Source organism: Diadema antillarum, unplaced genomic scaffold, assembly GCF_040938485.1.
Source record: "Diadema antillarum isolate AM-2024a unplaced genomic scaffold, OU_Dant_1.0 seq00001199_RagTag, whole genome shotgun sequence".
NCBI classification, from domain to species: Eukaryota; Metazoa; Echinodermata; class Echinoidea; order Diadematoida; family Diadematidae; genus Diadema; species Diadema antillarum.
In genome coordinates, this window is record NW_027271993.1 from 758783 (window position 1) to 784578 (window position 25796).

At 39.7% G+C, this 25796-nt stretch overlaps 1 protein-coding gene across 1 annotated transcript; it reads right to left on the reverse strand.

Annotated features, from left to right (window-relative positions):
* Nucleotides 1-25497, reverse strand: LOC139744639 (deoxynucleoside triphosphate triphosphohydrolase SAMHD1-like). The gene is made up of 11 exons (XM_071655069.1): nucleotides 25151-25497; nucleotides 19287-19447; nucleotides 18101-18278; nucleotides 16238-16387; nucleotides 15342-15551; nucleotides 14442-14533; nucleotides 13589-13645; nucleotides 12170-12362; nucleotides 11536-11646; nucleotides 10633-10746; nucleotides 1-493 (listed from the first exon to the last, which is right to left on the reverse strand). Exons 1-11 carry the CDS (start codon nucleotides 25163-25165, stop codon nucleotides 47-49), a joined length of 1728 nt encoding a protein of 575 aa, XP_071511170.1. The 5' UTR covers nucleotides 25166-25497; the 3' UTR covers nucleotides 1-46.
* Nucleotides 25498-25796: the final 299 nt, after the last annotated feature.

Below are 25796 nucleotides of genomic sequence, written 5' to 3' on the forward strand. Positions count from 1 at the left end.
AAACCGATGGTTACTACGCTATATTATGCAACATGTATAGACAGATCTAGGAATCCTCATCAAAGAGCTTTTTAACAACGGTTACACTGGCTTCTGGCTCGCCACTCTCAAGGGACCCAGCCGCTGCAGCACCGTTCTGATCGGAATCGGACTTGGGGTCCATCTCTGCAGCTGGACTCGACCGGCTGTCGCTGCTGCCCACGCGGTCTTCGGCACCGCTTTCTCCCGATTTCAAGCTCATCGTCGGAGTCAGGCTCGGGATGGGACTAACCGCGCCCACAGGGAGACTCGGCGGAGGCGAGTGGTTCGGAGAGTTGCTTAGAGAGAAATGCTTCAGCGGGGTCAGGGGTGTCTCTCGACGCCGGAACAACCGGCGAGCGCTTGCGTAGAAGTAGTTCGTGGCCTGCTTCAGGACCGATCGCTTCAACCCCGGAACTTTAGTGAAGATCCGTAGGGTGACGTCTTCAAATTGTTGGGGCAAATCGGCTGGAAGCTGAAATTATTGCAATCACAAGTAAGTTTGTTTGTTGAAGACTACAGATAAATTTTGTAACATTAGAGGGAAGCAGTCCTGAGATTTTCACTGTACTGATAATTAAGAAGAGTAAAAAATATAAGCTTTCACCAATTTATACGCTTGGACATCAAAAATTGTCTCCGTACGCGATTTTTGAAAAATAATTCCTGCAAGCGATCGTGAAAGAGCCGGCAAAAAGATGCTACGTAGTGCATGCACCGAACTAAAACATAGTTAAAATTATATACCTCATTTCTAGAATCCTCTCATCTGATTGGTTAAAAGGGGAGTCATGAAAATAACTGTGCCCTATTTTTGAGTTACTGTGACCGGGGCCCGGGCACAGTTAGTAAATAGGTTTTAGAGACAGTCGCGACCCCGCACACGTAGATCGCTCATAATACGCACCAATGATACGACCGCCGCGCATTCAATCAGCGTGCTGTAAAAGAGACTAGCGGACTGGTTTGGAGACAATCGCATCCCCGTAGTACACGTAACGTACACTGTACACATCACTGTACGCACCAATGATACGACCGCCGCGCTGTCGATCAGCATTGATTACGAATGCTGTAAAAGAGACTAGAATCTATATTTTCGGTATCTATATTTCGGAATCTATATTTTCGGTATATAAAACAAATAATAACTGCTTGACATTCGGGTCACAATTAAAATTATGGGCCCTCGGTGATGTGAAAACCGTAACCATGCCCTCAGCTTCGCTTCGGGCATAGTTACGGTTTTCACATCACCTTGGGCTCATAATTTTAACTGTGCCCTCATAAGCAGTCATTATTTGTATACTACGTTTTAGTTCGGTGAGTGCATGCCCTACTCACCAAGTTGACAGCCGTGCCTCTAAAACCAATTTAAGTGTTCAAATGATTAGTTGCAATTTCATCATATAATGTGAAAGTTTGTGGTTTTATAATTTCAAACAAAATATTTCAAGCGTAGATATATATAATTTACGAAAAATTAATATTGTAAACATAAATTTATATGTATTTTTAAACCAAATATACCATGAACTTGACATCAAATAGGCACGGTCGTTTTCTAGCTTCCGTCCGTGTTGCATACTTCTTAGCGTAGAAACCACTCTCGCGCGCAAATCCTTACCATACCAATGTATACATACCAAAGAGATTATACCTATTGACCGATTCGGGTTCGTTGAGGGCAGCAGACATTTTACGGCACAGGGCGCAGCCATAGTGGGTGTATCGGTGTGTATCAGCCGACCCCCCCCCCCCCCCCTGTTCTCCCCCACCCCGGGGCAACATGTTTATCACGCACTTGTAACAAAGGTTCGCGCACTAGCAAGCATTCGCGCACTCAGTACGAGACGCCTATTGGCTAAAGCAGTTTTTCATTCTGCGCGCGTGCTAATGTAGGGAGAGGGGTGGGGGAGTGTGGAGGGGGGGTCGGATGATACACCCAGTATGGCTGCGCGCATGCCAAAAATACACATAGCGCGTCACAGAATCGGTCAGTAGAGTAAGTAGTCGCCATACGCGTGCGTACAAATAGTGCGTCCAAAATTGAAGAGGGAGCGCACACTCAGCTCCTGGCACTGGATCTAAGTCTACGTTCAAGTCATATCTTCTCATATCATATCTGGAATGATATGTTATTCTTTATTACACATTTTCATTTTCAGAATCACAATGTGGTTATTTGTTTGAATATTAGTTTTTACGATGGTATCATATCATTTGAACCATTTGGTAGAGTCCAGACCTTTTTGTTGTTCGCAAAATAAAGAGTGGAAACTTGGGTTTAGACTAGACAGTACTTGAGCATTATGACGTTTGTTTCGCGTACATTCCCACTCATGCCATAAAATCAAACAACATCAGCACCATTATGACGCTTAAACAAGACCATTGTGACGTCACAATAAAACAACGCACGGTCACTGCGCCGAATACTGAAGTATTCAAGTCGAGCGCATAAAACAGTGCGCTGCTATCTACTGATTAATAACTGTACAGGATCTGTGCAATGGCGGCTCCCACAACGCCAGTGCCGTATATTAAGAGAGTCTGGCCAACTCATAAATTGAACGCCATGTCGTTACCCAGCGTACAGTGCGCTTATGGTTTTAGCGTGTGCGCTTTGGGGTTAGCGCGCGCAGGCGTCCCAAAGGCGCAAGGCACTGTGTTGCTTGACTGTTTTTTTTTTTCTTTTAAGAGAGAGAGAGAGAGAGAGAGAGAGATGTTGAACAAAGCCAACGATCAATCATTTTTACACATTCAAATAGACACAAGCACACAGGTATATAAACTTAATAGGGAAGCTGTTTAAAGGACATAATTCTAGAATATAAATATGATAAATTATTGCTGTATGAATAAAAGTAGAATTCACAGTATGTCGTGTCGTAAATTTTCACTAGACTGTAGGCCCCCTATGCTATATTGTTTATTTAGCAAGTTGTCCAGGGAACAAGAATATTGTCCAGGGAACAAGAATATTGTACAACAAAATGATACAATGTATATATATTTACAATTCTATAGCTGTACTGTGCACAGACGATAGACGAATTTACCAGTTTTACTGTTTCGCACATAAATAACCATCAATTACCATCCTATTTAGTACCATACTAGATAAACTGACATGAAGGCCTACTAGTATAAGTAGGCCCTAATTCAAGAGGAATACACCTATGTATATCCAATGTATATACAACATGAAAAGTCATCGGCAAGTGCATAATTATAATGGTATGTAAAATGATCTCAAATTGTTTAAAAATAATGTCCCCCCCCCCAAAAAAAAAAGACGTGTAATTGAACAATTGAACAAGCACAAGTACCTGGATAACATGATAACCATGAGGGATATCTTCAGTGACATCCGTACCAAATATAAACTATGATCAGGACCATTGAATGGATATGAAATGAGTTTTAAAAAATGAAAATGTCCAAATGGCGACCGGTATACCTCCGCCATATTACATTGTTCTTAGCAGATGTAGAGTTCGCCTTGACAATGTTACACGACAGTTTCACATATTATTCGCAAAAAAAATGTCACAAAATTTGATGCGTCGAGTGTTTACTTTCCTTGAACTATATAGGTGTAAATGGATGAGTTTTATTTAAAAGAGAAATAATGAGGAATTTGAGCATTTTTTACTCGTAAGTTGACCAATCTATTTTCATGGCAATACTTTCAGCGGTTATTTTACAAATCTGCGGAAATTACTGTCATTTTAGTATTTTCACTTGACCTTTGACCATCATGGCCAAAATCCTTCCCTATGCGTCATTGTGTACGAATGGTGGCATGCAAATACCGCGTTTGGTTTTAAGTTTGTGCATTGGGTATAATCTCCAAGGTATGGATGAACTGGGTAATAATATTTCAACAATAGATAGTAGAATTTTAACATTTTACCCGACATCGATCCTTGACCTTTGCCACCTCCCATGACCCCAAACCCCACCCCCACCCCCCCCCCCCCCAAAAAAAAAAAAAAACAAAACAAAACAATCACAACAGAATCACGGTCGGGCAGAAAGTTTCGTCTGGAAATACATGTGCTCACCTTCAGAAATTGAATACAGTATGGGGGAAATGGCAGTATTTTAAGATTTTAACCATTATGATTTTGACGGTTCACTTTGAGCATGTTTACGCAATCACACAATCATGTCAAGTTTCATGGCCAATGGTTTCAACAAAATTGATTACGAATGAAGGACAGACAAATGCCTCAGGCGACACTTCGTACGTTATAGCGGTGACATATACAATCTTAATGAGAATCAAAACTTGGATAGTCTGAGAGACACCGCGAGGAATCCAAAGGAAAAAAAATCATATATTAGTTTTCCCGTCACTCTCTAATTTCCCACTTCTTTCCTTCGTTTTGGATCTGTCGGAAAGCGGTGCATCATTACATTTGAGCCAGGTCGGTTAGCGCAACGCCATGCTGCGCAGGAAAGGCATGACGAATTTTCAGTTTATCGCAGTAAGATATCAAAATATCTTTCGCATACTTCAATAAAATAGACAACGGCAAGGACTTAACTTCTGATTTGAAGTGGACCCAACACATCAACAATACTGTCAATAAAGCCAATAACGTGCTTGCATTTCTAAAACGCAATCTTCGCATAAAATCTTCTGATGTTAAAGCCACAGCTTACAAAACGTTGGTTCGACCAATTGTTGAGTATGCTTCCACAGTTTGGGACCCATCTACCAAGAACCTAATCCACCAAGTGGAAATGGTCCAGAGAAGAGCTGCGCGATTCACTTTAAATCGCTACCATAACACCTCGAGTGTCACCAAAATGCTACAAGAACTTAATTGGACCACTCTGGAACAGCGCAGAGAAAATGACAGGCTAATTATGATGTACAAAATACACAATAATCTCACTCCTCTTTCAGCACAGGACTATATCATCAAACAGGCTACTCAGTTAACGAGAGCCTCGCAACCACACTCCTATCAGGTACCATATTCGAGAACTGAATCGCATCGCCATTCGTTCTTCCCAAGAACTGTAAGGAACTGGAATTCCCTGTCGTCAGAAATTGTTTCAGCGCCATCTGTGGGATCATTTCGAAACCGTCTAACGGTTGATCACAGTGGCTAGTATTTTCGTCAAATTTTCTATGTGCTTGTAAATATCTGTAAATAAATTGTATTATAATGTAAATAGCACCAGTCTGCAAGAATCTTCAGTCTATTGAAGGAGGCAGACTTAATCAGAAGAAGAAGAAGAAGGACACTGCACCGCGACTGATATTGGGGATTTCCCAAAGGCAAGCAATACACGCGTAGCTGCGCATGTTCAACAATGGGCACTGCGTATGAACTCTCCTCACGCCCGCGTGATTGACTTTGGTAACGACATGGCGCCTGTAGATCACGGGACCAGCTTTTGACCAATCACAGGCTTCAAAACACATAAGCCGAAAACCGAGTTGGCCAGACTCTCTTAATATACGGCACTGCACAACGCGAAATGGCAGCTCCCTCGCGCGGCTGCCTCCCCACTCAGTGCCGTATATTAAGAGAGTCTGGCCAACTCGGTTTTTGGCTTATGTGTTTTGAAGCCTGTGATTGGTCAAAAGCTGGTCCCGTGATCTACAGGCGCCATGTCGTTACCAAAGTCAATCACGCGGGCGCGAGCAAAGCTCATACGCAGTGCCCATTGTTCATTACGCGCAGCTACAGTACGCGCTAATTTTGTTTGCCTTTGGGAAATCCCCAATATCAGTCACGGTGCAGTGGGGATAATGAATTGTCATTGCCGTTGTCTACTTTATTGAAGTAGAAGGTATATAATATAATATTTTAAAGTTATTTTGATATGTTTCTGCTAAAAACTGATGATTTTTCATGCCTAAATTCCTGCCCAGCATGGCGTTGCTTGAACCACCTGACTCATGTGTAAATGATGCACCGCTTTCCGACAGATCCAAAACGAAGGAAAAAAAAAGTGGGAAATCAGTGTGCGACGGGAAAACTGTATGATATGTTTTCTTCGAATTCCTCACGGTGTCTTTCAGACTATCCAAGTTTTGATTTACATTTGTATGCCACCGCCATAACGTACGAAGTGTAGCCTGATGCATTTGTTTTGGTCGTCCGTCCGTCCTTCTGTCTGTCCTTCATTCCGTAATCATTTTTGGACACCGTTTGTAATGAAACTGTTTGACATAAGATGCATGTGTCAATGGACGAAGTTTTGTCTTTAGCTTATAAACTTTTGTGTAAACACGCTCAAAGTGAAAGGTCAAAATCATGTACGTAATGGTTAAATTCTTAAAACAATATTACTATTTCCCACATATCTACATGCAATTTTTGAAGGTCAGTACATGTATTTCCAGACAAAACTTACTGCGGTGACTATGATTCTCTTGTGATTTATTTATTCATTTATTCATTTATGGGGGTAGGGGGTATAGGGGTGGGGGTCATGGGAGGGGACCAAAGGTCAAGGATCAATGTCAGGTAAAATGTTAAAATTCTAATATCTATTGTTAAAATATTATTACCCAGTTCCTCCGTACCTTGGAGATTACCCAATGCAAAAACTTAAAACCAAACACGGTATTTGCATGCCATCATTACTACACAGTTACGCGTATAGGGAAAGATTTTGGCCATGATGGTCAATGGTCAAGTGAAAATAGTAAAATGACAAGATTTTCCACATATTTTTAAAATAACCACTCAGGGTATTGCCATGAAGTATAGATAGGTCAACTGACGAGTAAAAAAAGCTCAAATTCCTTAATACTTGCTCTCTTAAACAATAAAAGTAATCCATTCACACATAGTTCAAGGAAAGTAAACACTCGACGTATTATATCTTATGACAAACATGCCATTTTTTTTCTGTCAATTACAATGTATATGAAACTGACGTGTAACGTTGTCAAGACGTACTCTACCGTATGTACCCCCCCAAAAAAAAAATTACAACGGGACTCTCCGCATTAAAAATAGTCAATCAATCTAAAATTCAGGTTATGAAACTATAACTCATTGCCCACATTATTTACAGAAAACCCCATTCGAGTTTCTTCAGTGGTCAAAGAGAAATTAGGGGTTTTCTAGAGGATGTCAGAAATCTCTTCTCTCCAAGTTCTGTCTATTGTATTCTCACACAAGAGCATCGTCGAAGTGGAAGAATCAGACTCATGTCATGCTTTACAACAATCCACTTTTCTCTGTGACCGCTTTACTAAATTGAGAGCCAAGATATTGTATTTTAAGACTCTGAAGTAGCATTTACACAGTTTAATCCTATTGGGTGTTATCAATGCGAAAATCTGATTTTTTTTTTTTTTTTTTTTTTTTTTGGGGGGGGGGGGGGTTACTGTACACCTGCTAAGAGAACAATTTATGGCTGAGGTATATGCCGGTAGCCATTTGGACAATTTTATTTGTTTTTTAACTTATTTCATATCTATATATTAAATGGTCCTGATCGTATAGTTTATATTTGGTACGGATGTCACTGAGGATATCCCTCATCATCATAATATCTTATCCAGATATTTGTGCTTTCGTTCAATTACAGGTCTTTTTAAAAACTATTTCTAAACAATTTGAGATCATTAGTTACATATCTTAATACGCACTTGCCGATGACGTTTCATGTTGTACATTGTACATAGGCGTATTTCTTTTGGATTACATACTAGTAGGCCTTCATGTCTGTTTCATACATAACTATATGGTACTAAATACATAACTATATGGTACTAAATAGGATGGTAATTGATGGTTATTTACGTGCAAAGCAGTAATAACTGTGGAATTCGTCTATTGCCTGTGCACTGCTAGAATTGTAAATTTATTTATCATTTTGTTGTGCAATATTCTTGTTCCCTGGACAGCTTGCTGAATACAATATAGCATACAGTCTAGGAAAGTGTATGACACGGCATACTCTGAATTCTTCTTTTATTTTTACAGCCAAAAAAAAAAATTATCATATTTATATTCAAGAATTATGTCCTTTAGACAGCTTCCCTATTGATACCTGGGTGCTCAGTGTCTACAATGATCTATTTGAAAGTGTAAAAATGATTGACGATTGTTGGCTTTGTACAACATGGATGGAATGAAAGAATGTCCCTCCCCCAACCTACACCCTTTCTCTCTCTCTCTCTATGAAAAAAAAAAAGTCAAGCAACACAGTGCCTTGCGCCTTTGGGACGCCTGCGCGTAACGCTAACCCCCAAGCGCACACGCTAAAACCTTAAGCGCACTGTACGCTGGGTAACGACATGGCGTCCAATTTATGAGTTGGCCAGACTCTCTTAATATACGGCACTGTCCCCACTGGACTACGCCCGCCCTCTTGTGGTATAATCTCTTTGATACATACACAGTACACTCGATCGACTCCGTCCAGTCGATTTTGGCATTCAAACCGAAGATAACCTGTGCATGAGAGAGTCGAATTCTTCAAAGAAAATATTGTTTGTATCTCAATATTTCTGTAAGTAGTCAGATAATCGCCTTTCCTCGAAAAAAAAAATATGACGTGAGCCGGGAAGGGTAAACACAGGGGGTCGTAGGGATATGATTTCGCTCCACTTTGCCGTGCATGTCCAGTCGGCACTGGCAGCAGCTAGCTCAGTGGCACTGTACTGCATGCGCAGTCCAACCCCGGCTGCAGGCCCACGGTAAATTAAACATAGCTAGCCACTTTCCTTACCTCTCTACGCTTTTTTCCCTCGGTTCTCTTCGAAGTCGATGCTCGAGGTATTTCTGTTTTATAACTCATGTGAGCAAATGGTCAGGATTGCATCTGGTTTCAGGAGTTTTCTCGGTTTATAACCGAGGGCCACAGCCTGCCGGTCCACGTAAAAACATCGCTTTACAAATTGTCCACGCACAGGTAGGTCACAACACGATTTCGAGATTTTGTAGGCCCTAAGTTTCTTATGTTCGGCATCGTTGTACCGATATTTCCCAGCCACACAGCTCACCTTTCACGATACTTTTGTTGGTCTGGGACGGAAAAAAGGATTTTCCTGGGAAATTTTCTGCACGATTCGAGCAAAACTACTGATGTAAGATAGCCTGACCAGACGACGCTGAATGCGGTCGCCCCTGTAGTGTACTAGCAGGCCTGTGTAGAATCGTTTCTATCTACAAATATGTACACTCTGTACGTACTATATATAGAACATGCATGAGCGGCGACAGGTAGGGCTGCAGCTGCGCTTGAGACTGGAAAAGTGCGAAGGGCAAACCGCGTATGGGGTGCGTACGCGTATCTACCGTAGATCTATCATCTAGTTGTACCGTCCACACGTGCGAATATAATACATTATAAAATGGGTTCAAGAATGTAGCCAATTGGAAGCGCTGAAATGAGTCACGTGTGCGTGCATTATTTTCTTCAGGTAAGCACTAAGAAGAGTCTCTCTTCCACCTCCCTGGCCTGACGTACGTCACAATGTTTTACACTAGCAGTGCGCACTCAATCAGTTGTTACAAGTGCGTCACGCGCTACTATACGCGCTGTCAATCCTGTAAACAACTTCTAGTTCGGGCCGCGCCGCGGGCTGCCACAACACAGCCGGCGGCCTTTCTTGTGCATAACAGTACGTGGCGTACGTATACTCTTATACGTACGTACAGTACTAGGTGAGTGTGCGGGATTTCCGAGTGCGACGTGCGTAAATGTTTGGGACGAACATCTTCGGACATCTTGACTGTTGAGCGAGTGCTACATGTAGCTGACTGGTAATTGACCCACAAAGGTACGTGAATAATGCTGTTAGTTTTCGACCCATTTTATAAAACTAATGATGCACAGGATTATTTCGTGGCGTTAGTGAAGGTGCGGCTCACTCTCGAGTATTGACAACGGTTGCAAACATGCACTCGGCTGCGCCTCGTGCATGTCGCACCATTGTCAATACTCTCGAGCGCGCCGCACCTTCACTAACACACTCTATCCTGTGCATCATTAGTATACAATACATACACACACACACAAACACACACACACACACACACACACACACACACACACAACGTAGAAACAATGTCAAATACGAGTCGGAGTAGCCACCGACGTCTTCATGCATCCGGGTAAACTAGGGAGCGTACGGATAACGAGCAGAACACGGCTGGGAAGAGTTGTGCATCGACGACGTATGACTCTCCGCCAAGACTTGCTCATTAGCATATTCACCATGCAGAGTCACACTTTTTCAACCAAAATGTACGAGCTTATTTGGTGATTTTAAAGTTTGTTTTTGGTGAAAGTAGTTCATTGGAGGTACCAACAACAACATATTTTTTTAAATTTCGTGAGGACTGTGTCCCTTTAAAAGGGAATAAAACCTATTATATATCCGGATTGAATGAATGCATGAATATCAGAAGAACACATCAGTGAGTTTGAGGAAAATCAGGAAATTCGTTTAAAAGTACTTCTACATTTACTCAATCCATATACGTATTGGGTTTCACTCCCCATGAAGAACTGATGCACACGAGTCTGCGCGAACCAGGTATGCACTAATTATTGTCCTGATGAGTACGCCCAGTCTTAGATGGTAAAACTTGTATTTCGTGCCACATTGGTCTTATTTACCTTGTCCTCTTGTAGGAATCTTGCCTTCACTTTACTGTTTTCCTGCGACTTCTTGTAGAATGGAATATGCAGGAGGGGATTCTCGTTTCCCTTGCCGTAGTCAAAGTGAGACACCTGTTGGCAAAAGGGGAAAGTTGTTGTTTTTATTTCCGTATCCAAATCAAGTATGCAATGTAGAAGAAAATATATATAGGTCCTAAATACACCTATACGAAGAAACGGAGGATTGCACATTCGGTCGTATTTATAAAGTACAACTATTCTTCCCTGGGGGACCACATTTACCGTAGTAACAAATAATACAAACACTGGAAAAGAAAATACACAATGGAAACATTTACAGATATGCAGTGAGAAATTCTACTGTAATTAAAGAACAAAAAAAAAGTAAAAAGCAAAGGGAAAATAGTACTGATGCTACGTTTGATATACGTGTACAGGGCATACATCTTTTTTTTTTTACCACAGTGCTCAATCTAACTAATAAGATAATTGCATTCCAAAGGATCTTATAAGGTTAGTATGCATTATGGACTTTATTTGGTACAGATGTAGTCGATTACGCATCAATATTCCCCTATACAGAAAGTCATTATACAAGTATTAGACTTTGGCTTGCGTAGATTCAGATTACGAATCCACTCGAGGATCTCTCTCTATATAGGGTTGATTTCCATGATCTGCTTTTCAGTTCTAAGGAAATTTTCCGTTGTTTTATTTTCGCGTAGGCAGGGAATTTATCTCGATTTTCGTTCTCTGTGTAGATATCGCAAATTCTGAATTTGTGTGGTAATGGGCGACACAGCCTGACTGTTGACATTTTTTAAAACACCATCGTAAAGTGTCTCAGTTTTAACAGTTTGCTCAGTAGATAACAGGGTGAAGCTAAATTAGATGACATACCGCTATCTCCAAATTTTCGGAGCGCCAAATCTTTTCGTCCGACGACAAACTGTCTTCGTCGTCGTCGGCCACCACGCATTTCTTGATGTCCGCCGGGTCGATCGTACGCAGCTGAAAGGTAGTAAGTAGTTACACTTTGATGTCAATTGATTCGAGTTCAATACAAAAAACCTATCATCTTAAAAAAAAATGTGGAGAAAAGCCACTAAACACTTTTCCTGTTGGATTTTTTTCATATTTTTGACGACAAGTTTATCAGTTCTAGATACTATGACCTGTTAAAACAAACAAACAAACAAAAAACCTCGAAAACAATCAGAAAGTGTAAGTGACATATTTCCACAGTGGGTTGTGAGAACTGTGCATCAAATTTAAGATGCACTCAAACACGAAATTGACTCTACACAAAAGTCGAAAACAGAAAGCCTAATGTTTGAGTAAGAACACAGTATTGTATTTAGATATATTTGCAGTAAAGTATTTTTTAAATGACTCGTAACCATTATTTTTGTTAATGATGGACCATTACTTGTAAGATTTGAGGGCTTCTGTGATCCATGTCACTGAAGTTAGAAGCATTAAAACTTAAAACGTAATGAGACAATGCTGAAGGAAAGGAAAGAGAGCATTCTACCACTTCTGCGGCGTGTTGGATTTCAACGATGCACTGGTACAGTTGCCGATTGTGAATACGATCGAGTATCTCTCGCGCTTTGACCATGCCCTTCTCCGACGACCTCGAACGCATGATTTCGTTGATGACACCGTCGTTGACCTGACAAAACGCTTCCGGGTCTTTCACGCATTCTAGCAGATTGTACTCGGTTCTGGTTAAAAGGGAATGATATCAGAGATACAGACATCTGAAGTTGCGATGAAAGTCAGTACTTGTACTGACTGTTCCACAACAGAAGTACAATTGTCAAGGTCAAGAACTTTTACTCCGTGCAGCAGTGTTTTGACGTATGAAAGTTAAATTCACCGTCTTGGGTGTCAGTATTAATGATTATAATAGAAGTCCGTCAAAAAAAGTTGCTTATGTCGCTGCTACATAACCAGTATGAACAGTACATTACAGTATACGACCATAGGAGGAATTAAATGCATTAAATTTGAACAAATGAAATGATTCCGATTCGTAACTTTATAATGAAAGATGAAGGAGGGCACACCGACAGATAAAGCATGCACACTTTAATCCGATTTCCGTATTTTTTGTTTCTCACATGCATACTTCTTTGCGTTCATTTGTGTATCTTATTTTCCGGTTTAGACGGACGTAATTTTCATAGAAGATTCGTGCTCTTTTACATGCCTGATTTTGGGTTGTTCTTTCTTTCATGCTTAATCATTAATGTCAACCTAAACGCTGCCGTGAAAATAGCACATCTACTACACTGGGAGATCAACATTTTCATGTACAGTAAATGACAAGCCCTCTCTTCGCAGTCTGTCATGATGCGTCTCACTATGTACGTTACCTTTAGAAAGTCGCGGTCACGAGAACAAAGAAAACCGCAAAATGAAGTGATGGTTGCCGAAAATAGAAACCTGTTTGCTTGATCGAAACCTTGATACTTCAACTACTGCCTACTAGTATTCGAATTTAAAGTCCCAGAACGTTTTGAAATGTCTTGAAATTTAGAAGCATGAGGAAATCGTTGCAAGGCTGTCACATGCTTGACTGCTTCTTGCAGACTTTATGAAATCTTGATCATCCAGTATGCAGCTTTATCACTAATGAGCTTGTTCATATGTGGTATAAGTCCTGAAATGACTTAATTCGAACTCCATTTCCAATAAACATGTTGAAAGCTAAAATTCAGTTAATATAAACAAATTACGGCAATGAAAAAACGATGTTTGGTGAATTTATTAGGTTTTCGAAATAACAGGACCCGTGTGAGGTCTAGTGATTGAGTTTTATGACTCTCACTTCATCGTCTAACCAATATCTATACTTATATCAATCAGTATCTATCAACCACACAAAATAAGTAATGTGTGCAGTGGAATAACAAAAGAGGAAGCCATCATTTTCAAAGAATGTTACCCGTTTCTCCCCGGAAATTTGAGGTGTTCTGACGCGGCGAAGAGGGCATCTCTCAACCTACAAATAGATGGACATATAAAACAATTCAGGTGAATGAATAAGCTCTGTGCTCTTAGTTGAGGAATAATTTCGATTGATGAAAGAGGTGAAGACTGCAACAAAACATTTCAAGCTCTGCACAGCATTCGAGTGTAATTCCGAGTAAGGGAAATCAAATGAATGCAAGTGTAGAAATTTCTCCAATTCGGGCCTGGAGTAAATTTTCACATGTTGAGGGATACTTGACGCAATGCAAATTACCCGATGTACTAGTAATTATGGACACCTAACATTGTTCTTTCTGCTCTTCTTCAATATCTTATTTTTCTTATTATATTGGACATGGTAAGGAATTGTACTCTAAGAGCTCACTTGTCGTTTAAGTATCATTATAGTACAAGATACATGGTGCACCTACGAACCAATTTGTCCCACTTCAAACTGCCTAAGGCAAATTGCATTATTCCTATTTTATCAGAATCTGTTCGCAGCGGAGATGTTTGCAGTGATAATTATATATTGATTTGAAGCTATACAAATACATTATATATTATATACAAATACATTATTCATTGTTTATAAGTCATAATGTTTACTGATAGTGTGGCAAAACCAGCCAGAGAGAGAGGGAAAAAATAGTTGTTTTGTTGTCAGGGTTTATATCATTATAGTCAGTTGTACACAGATGGGCAATTGACAGAAGGGCAGAATAGCAGCTGGAGATCTGGATGTATTTCACATGGTTTTATTGGGGAAAGAGTTATAGAATACACAAATATTATTTATTTTCCTTTATTTTTGTTACAATATTTACATGATTGCGATGATGTTGCTGACCCTGTGTTGATACGAAGCGTAGTGGAGACGGCGTCTGGTGAGAAACATGTGGTTTAAGTCGCTGGAGACCTGAAGGAAAGACATCATTGGAAGAATGGTTAAGGTAGAGCTTTGATCGATTGAAGAGTCAAGATTGACGTATTGACTATGTGCCTATGAAGCCGTACCTCATTAGACTTCGAAATTACCTCAGAGTTTTTATGGGACCATCCTGGTTTCAGTGGGAGATGGATTAGAAAACATTCTTCGATCACAAGATGAAACAGGATGACAGCACAGGAAAGGAGAAAAAGAAAGTAAGAAGATAGATAATGAACCACGACAAATTATCAAGGAGATCAGAAAGGTAAAGAGGGGGTCATCCCACAAGACCACCACCCATGAGCCATACAGCCCACGAGTCCCACAGAACACGAGTCCTACAGCCCACGAGTTCGACACTATATAGGCAAATAAAGCCCATGAGACCGACAATCGGTAAAAACAGCCCTTGAGTTCGACAGATACAACACGGGGTTCAAAGTGTCAGTCTCGGGGGCCTTGTTTGCTTAGTGTCGAACTCACGGGCTGTATGACTCGTGGGTGTCAGTCTCGTGACGTGCACCCGTAAACAGGAGGGTATCACTCAGGTTCATTGACAGTTTGTGTATTAAAAACTTGGTTGAAGAAAATTCATTATCTCAAATTCTTCCTCTCTATGTTACAACTGCATTTAGTTTGTATCGAATATTAAAGAAGGAGAAATTAAAATTACTACGGTCCCATAGTTGCATGTTAGAAATGTATCAATAGTACATGTACCATGACGTGAAGTGACACATATACATCCATGCATCATTAAGCATTGTTCAGTTTTTTTCTTTAATGGATTAAGCACCTTGTCTCTGAAACACAGCTCCTTCCTCATCACTCCGCCTCGACGTTGGATGTCGTAGACCCGTACGAAGGGGATGATGCGTTGAAAGTCGAAGGCCGACTTCATCCCGAGGAAGAGAGCGTCTCGAGCAAAATAATCCCACTTGTCGACATCGACTCCGTTGACGCTGTTGTTTACGATTTGGTATAGGTAGAACTTGTTCTCGCGGATCTAAAAAATATGACATTGGCGCTCAACAGTGCATGTCAAACCATGGTGCTACGAAGTTTATTCCTATCCAGACTGTATTGTGACGATATACCACTTTCTCATTCCAGCACATACCCAAATTCAAACCTACAAGTTCAAGATGGTGGACTGCATGGCTTGAGAATGTTTCTTTTATAAAGTAACTGTTATCGTTCTGTCCTTGTCATTCTGCCGCAAGGAAATAAAGGAATCTTTATATCATGGATATTGAGAGAATCGATCATTAATTCTTTATCGTCTAAAACTATGAGACTGGATCGATCAATTGAAGCCCTTATGTAGACGACGGTTTGAACAAGTTTGGGCGTTTTCTCTAAAATGTTTCAGTAGAACTTCAACATGGCCATTCTTGGATTAACTTGGGGGACAAAAAGAGGTTCCATGCTTATTATGTGTATTTCAGTAGTTTTCATTTTTTGAGTCTGATCTTTGTTGAAACACATCATCGGCACCGGGGAGTTGTTGACCGAGAGTGCACTTTGATACCGCTAATGGTGGAGAAAGTGTGAGGAGAAGACCAATTCTTCTGTTTCGGTACGTTTTCGTTTATGCGTTTGTATAGGACATTAAACAGGTACAAGAAAGGCCATGCATCTTTAAAATCTTTATTGGGATAGCACTTGATGTCAGTAGAATGTAATAATTACTAGTTTTTGGTCTGACTGTCTGCTCCTTCCAAGGATGAGCTCGCAAATGAACTCCAGTTCCTGTTGGTAGATACCGAATTCCTGCATCTTCTTCTTCAGCTTGTTTTTCTCGATCAGGTACTCGAACACGAGCACGGACTGCTCCTCATGCTGTATCAACGGAAAGCAAAATAAATGTAAAGATTGTATGCGTATCTACAAATTACTTGACTGCGTATATGTAAGGGGGGGGGATTAGGTTTGGTGATTTGGGCGGACTACTAGGGACTAATTAGGAGGTCATCCCACGAGACCGACACCCACGAGTCAGTCACACAGCCCACGAGTTTGACACTGAAGAAAGGCCAGTGGGTCATGCAGCCCATGAGTTCGACACAAGCAAATAAGGCCATGAATTCGAGACTATATACGGTATATAGGTAAAACAGCCCACGAGTTCGACATTAAAACACGTGGCTCAATGTGTCGGTCTCGTGGGCCTTGTTTGCTTAGTGTAGAATTCATGGGCATATGATTCATGAGCTAGGTATATTTAGGCCATAATTATAACTTGTGGCCTGTATGACTCGTATGGGCTGTATGATTCGCGGGTGTCGAATTCGTGGCGTGCACCCCCAATTAGGACCTATTTACCTATTGCACAATAAAGTAATAATCTCTTTAGAGTTCATTCCTTCAGTAATTCTAAAATTCTGTCATTCCGTCTCTTTGTCTTTCAGTCACGCTGTCGCTCTTTCACAAGAATGGAAAAGGAAACCCTTGACCAATAAGACCAAGGAATCATTGACCGTTCATCCATTAGGTAAATTTCTCTTGTCCTGGGGCGGATATATATTGCAGTATGTTTGAAATGCTACAGGTGAGGTTATACGTCTAAAGATCGAATTCTAAGTCGACATTAGACGACAGAAGTTGTTAAGTTACATTAATCATTTAAAGTACTCTGAAAACACATAACTTCCACTTTCATGGCAGTTTTAATTTCTGTTTCATTGCACAACATTTCGGCATTTGTCACAAATTCCTCTGCCTTATGTACATGCGGAATATAAGTTTAAATCGTATATTCTATTGACTGCAATGAAATATCACAGCTCAATCGTTTGATATCGTATGTTGTCTGTTAACACACACACACATTCCCAAAGGAATTTAAACAAAGCGGCCTGCCATTGGCGAATATAACGAAATGATCCACTATCCTGATAGTCATATTCATCGTATACCCTCATCGCTAACTATACACATGTCGATTACTATTATATTAACCCATTGAACCCCCGGGGGATTTTCTTGCAGAAATTATCGTCTCCATTATGTATTGTTATTCATATCATTATTTGAGAATGATAAGATACAAAAGTTCATTACTTCTGCACAAGTCAGAATTAAAAACGTTTGCTAAAATTTGCCCTTTTCAGTGAAAAACGAAACTTTGAAGTTTTCTAAAATGTGTTGCCAGTTTAAGAACCAGTTATTACTTTAGCAATTAAGTGACTTGCGATGAAGCTGTAACCAAACAATTGTATAAACAATGAAGGGCTTATACAATCGATTAAAGCGATCTCTGTTTCTTATTCTTCCATACGGATCACTACCGATGAATAGTAAAATTTTGTTAAGTTGTTGTTTTAAATGGAAAAGAAAATAGAGATAATGGAACCTTATCAAAAGATAATTTGCTCCAGACAATACTGACATAAAATCGGATCATAACGAATTTCAAGCGAAATCAAACATTATTATTAGATAAACAATATAATGTCTCCACGAGGGAGCTAATGATAAAGGGAATGTAAAATATAGTAAGATATTTGACGAATAGACAAATCACCAATTTTAAAGCACTAGTTGCTCTCTTACACGCCATTTTCTTCCGTTCTCATCAGGTGGAATAATGTTCTCGAATGCGTGGGAGAATGGACCATGGCCGAGGTCATGACACAGACCGGCGATTTCCACGCAGGCAATCTCATTGGTTTGGATGCTGGGTTCGTGGCGCTGTAACGTTGTGGCAAGTTTTCCCGCCAAGTGGCTGACACTGTAAGGACACATGCCAAAGATAAATATATGCAGGTTTGTCAGGGTAGAACATGTTCTCCTTTTTTAAAAGGTTCACTGTCCAAACCATAGATCACTAAGTGATTCTTTTACAGAATAAATTGCTTGCTATACGTTAAATACACATATTCTGTCGTTATAGCCGCACATCAACTACGCTCAGTGAACGCATGGACATATCAGGATCTTAGTTTTTAGTTGATAGCAGTATCTAAAGTAGGATTATGTTTGCTTTATTTTTAGTAACATCTGAAATGTTGGTTCGTTGTCCAATTCATAACGGATATTTGCTTCACATCAATATCTTTATATTACTATTACCATTGTCAAAACTAACATTAAAGGTATGGTACAGTGTTGGTTGAAATGGGGCTTGAGGCTTCCAACGTTTTTCGATGATGATTCTTTGAGATATTGAGAAACCTCTTATGAGATATGAAAGAGCATGAAGAGGAATACAAAATTTATTTGATGAAAATTGCGTTTGAAATGGCTGAGACATGCAAAACAAAGCAATCCTGACAAACCAAATTTTATTAGAATTCCTTTGTTTTACTTTGTTTGGAGATATTTCTGTCATTCCAAAACCGATTTTCATGAAATAATTAAACCTTTAATTTTTGCTAGAATTGTGTGCTTTTTAACATTTCATGAACTGATTTTAAGGATCTCGCAAAAAGTTAAAAGTTGAATCCTCACCTCAACCAATACTGTGCCATCCCTTTAAGAAACATCGTTTGAGAATGATATCAATAAATATAAATAGGGGCGTGGGGTAAGAGTTATATCAGGGAACGGATGGCCGACAACGTACAGAACGTTGTGTATTATTCGAATTCTATGCTTTGCCTGATATAGCAGCAAGTCAAGCATGTAACCTAGATACCAAGAAGTACTAAACTGTCGTCATACTTGGAGCATTTAAAGAAAATAAATGATTATCGTCATGAGGAAATCGGCTTCTTTGATAATTCTATAAGCGAAATACCCTAAAGAGTGGTCGAAACGAGTGTGGACCGCTCCTGGAAACACGTAGCAGGTGCAGCCGAGTTGCTTGATGTATCTCAATCGCTGGAATTGGGGCGTGTCGATAATCCACTGGCAGTACAAAGGCATCTGGATGCTGCTGTGTACAGGGTCGTTAAATACCTGCAAGCCAAACACACAAAAATTGAATGTCTGCGTGCTACCTCGTCAGGATTGATATTTGATATTTTTGATATATTTGATATTTATTCATTTCTGCAATTTCATGACAAACGTGATATACGAATACATTTTTCTTTCGTAAAAATAGGATTTTTGAAGAAAAATTAATAAACTTGATGATTACAAAATAGTGACAATTATCTAATACAAATTACACGGTACATTAATGATAAAGAAAAATATTTAAAGGTACAATCAAAGGGGAGCAATTGCAGAACTTTACACATCACATTCATTTCCTTCAACCTAAACTTTAACCAAACTACATATCTTATTAATACGTGTATACCCAAAGCCCAGTCCAATTGCAATTGCAATTGCAATTGCAATTGCAGGTTGGACATGATCATGAATGAAAACGTGTCACAGTTTAGAATCATCCCGGTGTCATATCTTCAACGTGAATATTTATTCCACAAATGCGTCATTTTGGATGTTTATAAATACATTCATCTGTCACCATATTCCAGCACTTTCTGTATGTATACCGTCAGTTGGATGTCATGGCATATAATATGACGGTCATAAAGGCCCTAAAGAAAGTGATCAGTGCATAATGATTATCATTACAGCCGCCATTTTGGCCGTGGCTGTTTTCTTCCATAACTATAACAGTAGAAGTCTCGTGAACTTCGACAGCCCACCGAATTCTAATCACATTTCATATTTCACAATCACATGCTCATATTTGAAGTAATAATGTAATCTCACTGGTAAATTACATCTGGTACCCTGAATACATTTGAATAAACTCGTTTCACTTTTTAAATCAACTGTCGATGGCTCAATAAACATGACATGAAGCAAAATCTTGGATGCTTACCCTGCTTTGTCATTAGTACACTGCAAAAAGTCCGGTGTTAAATAGTGAACACCGAGCTGGTGTTAAATTTTCGGTGCTCATTTATGGTAACACCTCTGGGTGTCATTTTCAAATATAAAACTGTTTTTTGAAGAGTTTCTTAGTAACTGCACTTCTTGTTGATTTCTATATAATTTAAACAAGACGATCAAGAATTATTCATTAAAATACTAGATTTTTGAAAAAATGTGAAAATAAATTTACACCACAGTAACACCAGCTGGTGTGGTCTCTTATTGAAGCTGGACGGGTGTTAAACCATTGATATTAACACCAACAAATATCAAATCAACACCATGTGGTGTCATTTTTGAATTAACACCAGTACAGTGTCAAAATAACACCAGGTACAGTGTCAAATTAACACCACGAGGTGTCAGGTGAACACTTTTCAACACCATCACAGTGCATTTTCTACACCTGTGGGTGTGGTCCTCTATTGAAGTTTGATCAGTGTTAGATTTAACACCCATGGTGTTAAATCTAACACCGATGTTTTTACAGTGTACACTAATAGCGATATCAAACGTCCTTCGACGTGTTGTTCGAAGAGGCGGGAAAAGAAAAAACTTCACGGCCGACAGGTCTAGTGTTGTTTTTCCCCCTTTCCCTTACTCAGCACATTCATTTTAATCAACCTAAAACGTAACCAAACTACATATCTTACATATACCTTAAATCCAGTATAAGTGTCGCACTATTAACCCTGATGTTGCGCCCCTGTATCAAGTTCTAAACACCGTATTTTTGTAAGTCTAATATTCTCATCCAATTCTCGCTTTCACCCGAAATTAAGAAACAAAGCAATCGATAACATCCCTTTTAAGCACTATATTGATTTTATTTTATTTTATTTTATTTATTCTTTGTATTGCATTGCTTTATATAACTTCAACTATTATCAACTCGATTAAAATTATATTAAAATACGGCTTTACACCGTAAAGTTATTTTGAATAATTTCAACAATGTTCTTTACATACATCTGTAATACACATGCGTTACATCGTAATTTCGATACAGAGCCCCCCCCCACCCACCCACCCCCCCCCCCCCACACAGACACAAACATGTATCCAAAATTGCGCTCATTTCAGTTACAATGTGGAATGAGCGTAGGCAGTGAGTGTGCCCCTCGAACTATCAAAATATCAATTTCCGTAATCTGAAACTTATTAACGCACTAAACCTTTCCTCATTGATTATTTTCTCTACCAAATAAAAACAGGTTGCCGCCAATGACTTCAGTGTTTTCAGTACAACAATCTCAAGCTACTCAACAATTAAGAATAAGAATAAAATTTGTTTTGTAGCAACCAATAATGCAAAACATTAATTCAATGTCACTATCAAGTATTCTGCAAATTACTGACAAGTGCACTCCCTTTTATACCTAAACGATCCCATCCCTTTTATACCTAAACGATCCCATCCCTTTAAGTACAGTGTGTATACATTTAACTGAGTGGATTCATGGCGTCTAGCCATTAGTTTCCAGCCATTATAAGTTCTTGTGTCGTGGGGAAAACCCGGTGCTTCCATATCTCTTTTACCAATTATTGCCTTGAAAGTGTCTTGAAAGCAACATTGTTCGGGTGCACGTCACGAGACCGACACCCACGAGTCATACGCCCCACGAGTCATACAGCCCACACGTCATACAGCCCATTAGTTATACAGCTCACGAGTCATACAGCCCATGAGTTCGACACTAAGCTAACAAGGCCCACGAGACCGACACATTAAGCGCCGTGTTGTATCTGTCGAACTCATGGGCTGTTTTTACTTAGTGTCGGTCTCATGGGCTTTATTTGCCTAGTGTCGAACTCATGGGCTGTAGGACTCATGAGCTGAATTACTCATGGACCTGCTTTCAATGTCGAACTCGTGGGTTGTATGACTCGTGGGTGTCGGTCTAGTGGGATGACCCCCATTGTTCATGGCTGTGTGTGCTTGTATGTATGCAACAGTGTCTAATATTTTGTTGTAGTTTACGTCACTGCTGCAGCTCATCCCGTAAACAAAATGAGAGGCATAACACCGATAATACCTAGAGCAATCTGCATAAAAAAACGAGGTAAATAATGGTAAATATCTTACATTTTTTTTTAAGATTTCGAAATAATTATTGTCTGTTTTGCGATGATTGTCTGGGTGTAAGACAAAGGGTGCAATGAAATGGAAAGAGCGATTAACAGCAGTTCTCAAAAGAAGAAAATCAATATTATGTCTTTATTTGTCAGAAAAGGGTCAAAGCGTTAACACACCATGAACCATGGAATAACATTGCTGTCATTTTACTGCCATCAAAATGTATGGATCACTAGGTTGATACTTGTTAGAATTTTCTAAAATTGTCCCCTTGTATTCAAACACTTATTTCCAATGTTATTCCAATTTCATCTTTAGTGTGAGATGCCCACTCAAAGGTAACCATGATACCATATAGGCTCTATAATATGTGCATCAGTGGTTAACCTGCATTTCTTAAAAGATAAAGTATGTTCACCTTTGTCTCTTATTTGACAGCGAGGCATTAAAACACAAAGTTTTGATAAACATCTGTAGTAACTACTTTGTGTTTTTCCCCTCATGTTGTTTTATTTTGATTCTCAACAAATCTTGCAAGGATTGTTTTCTATTTTGCATGATTACGTTTATTTCTGTAAATAAATGCGTAGGGCCTACAATAGTTTCGCTTTGAGTCAATGGTAGTATCAGACAGTGGTGTGTTATGATAAAAAGTCTGGTGCCAGAGGCTGTGGCTTCAAGAACCTGAAACCTAAACTATCTGAGAATTAAATTCACGTGATTTTAAGTCAGTGCTTCACAGAGAAAGAGAGGAAGGCAGGTTGCCAAGGCAGGTTGCCTCACTACTCGACTGCAGAAATTCAGTTCATGAGTTTTTATACCCCAAAATTGTTCGATTGGAATATCAAAATAGACACATCTGGCTATAGGTCGTATAACAGTAGATAGTAGCATCAATGAAATCTTGAACGGTTCATGTGTATATCGTCGGCCTTATGACTTAAGGGCCTTAAAGAACCTCCACTGTTATGCCAAAAGGGCACTTATAGTGTACAAAGTCTATGGTGTTAAGGGCCTTTTGGCATTACAATGGAAGTGGTTTAAGGTCATTTTAACATTAGACCGACGATATGTATGCATATGTGCACGTATGTATGTTTGTAAATATGCTCGTTCATTGTGCAGTAACGAGCGGCCATTTATCTAAGCCGCAATTCCACACCATGAAGTTTAATAAGATGTGATATATTGAGTAAATTCAGACGGAGAGAATGGCATATTTCATCACAATCTGATCCAACCGGAGCGAATTGAATCTATTAAATTTCAAATCATTTCAAATCAAATTTTATTTCCAATATCACATTTTGTTGTTTTTATTATAATTTCAAGTAAAAACAAAAGAACAATGAACTACAATACATAAACATACAGATATTAAACTATCCATTCAAAATTATTGTACACTCTTAAAACATCCGAGTCAGAACTGACCCGGAACTGGGTCCGTTGGGGTCACACACCGTTCCGGGTCAGAAATGATAAGGAATGGGGTCAGATATGACCATTCAGAGTCATGAATTGGGTCAGGGTGACCCCATTCGGGATCTTCATGACCAAATTCCAAGTCATTTCTGACCCGGAACGGTGTATGATCCCTACGGACCCAGTTCCGGGTCAGTTCTGACTCTGTTTTTTTTTTAGAGTGTATTATTAGAAAAGAGAGGCCCACGTGCGGGAGTTGAATACGGGTGCGCGTCACGAGACCGACACCCATGAGTCATACAGCTCACGAGTCATACAGCCAATGAGTTCGACAAAAAGCTAACAAGGCCCACGAGACCCTGTCGAACTCGTGGACTGTTTTTACCTAGTGTCGAACTCATGGGCTGTGTGACTCGAGAGCTGTATGAGTCATGGACCTGTTTTTAGTGTCGAGCTCGTGGGCTGTATGACTCGTGGGTGTCGATCTTGTGGGGTGACCCCGTTCAATACATTCACACAGTCATGTTCCAACAAATCACTGATTTATATTCACAGCCGCATGATGGTCGAATTGCAGAAGACCAGTGATAGTGACATTGCCTCACAAGTCTAGAATTGAACACTGCTCACAGAACAGAGTATAGAGTTTTCTTTTTCATATCCTAGGTGTCTACTTTTCAAATATCAGTAACAGGTGAATTCAAAATTACTTCATCTAAAACAGGTGCAAAAACAAGCTGATATAAGAGAAGAAGTACAGGAAAAAAGAATGGCTAGTTATTTAACAAGCAACCAACCTAGGCCTATCTTGTGATATACGAAAAAAAAAAATGTGAGCTCATTTTCCATGAAGAAAGTCTCTAATTCTTACCTATTGTTTTATCAATTGTTTAAAAATCACCGTACTCGGAAGAGAGCTATTACAGTGGAGATGATATAAGTGTTAGTGCTCATTATTTTCATGTTTCCTGAACATTGCTGAAGGTAAACAGAATATATCTAGACATCCTCACCCGGTGGGCCATCTTCATTTTCTCGGCTTCTGCTTGCTCGGCCCATTATAGTTCTTTGTATGCGATAGATTCCAAATTTGGTGTCCCGTCCCTTCTAAGACGTTTTCTCAGTTGCTTTAGAACTTACTGGCTATAAATAATGTGATGTCTACATCTATAAACAACATAATGGCAAAACTGAAATTGGCTCCCCATTATCTTAATAACTCTAAGGTTCGAGACTCTTTCGAGATTGAGATAATCTTTAATTACCTTCGGGCAATCCATTATGCAAAGTTAATGGTCGACGATCGCAGTAGGCCGCTGCAGTTCAGCACAGTTTTGTTGTTTGCTGCTGTAGTTTCCACTATCTACAGGTCACATTAAATATTTCACGTATATTATCACTGGATCCACATCAGGCGATGATAGCGGGTAAGACTAAAGCAATATGATGCTTTATGTCCCAACATTACGCGAATAAGGTCATGTCATCAAGGTGTATTCCGCCGATATTTTCCCGTAAATCAGGTAGCGATGAGAAAGTTGGTTGAAAGATGCACACACACCTATGCTAAGGATGGGATGTCTGCCTCAACTCACGTGATGCTATCATGTGTGTGGAGTGGTAGTGGGCGTCAAGAAATGGGCGTCGAGATCTTAGTCAGCCTATTAAAAGACAGGCGAACTTGATGGAGTCACTTCTTCAGCTAACTGCACGTAAACTAAGACGGACACTCAACTTGGACGCTAGTCAGATCTCTAAGGCAGTAACTATTTTGTGACGTAGAGATAAACAAGGTGATGGTGGTGGGGGAGGGGGGATATTTTCGAAGAGTGGCCGTCTAGTGTAGCTATTTTTTATTGCGGTTGTGGTTTCACATTAATATCAGTGAGCTATTACCATGATGAGGATCAA

Bases quoted from the DNA above. Each gene is read 5' to 3' on its own strand.
- LOC139744639 (XM_071655069.1), bottom strand. The intron at 13,646-14,441 runs GTAAATATTGTA...ATCTATTTGTAG, and splicing joins AGCAACATCATCGCAATCAT to GTTGAGAGATGCCCTCTTCG. The intron at 12,363-13,588 runs GTAACATTCTTT...CCTTTTAACCAG, and splicing joins AAATTTCCGGGGAGAAACGG to AACCGAGTACAATCTGCTAG.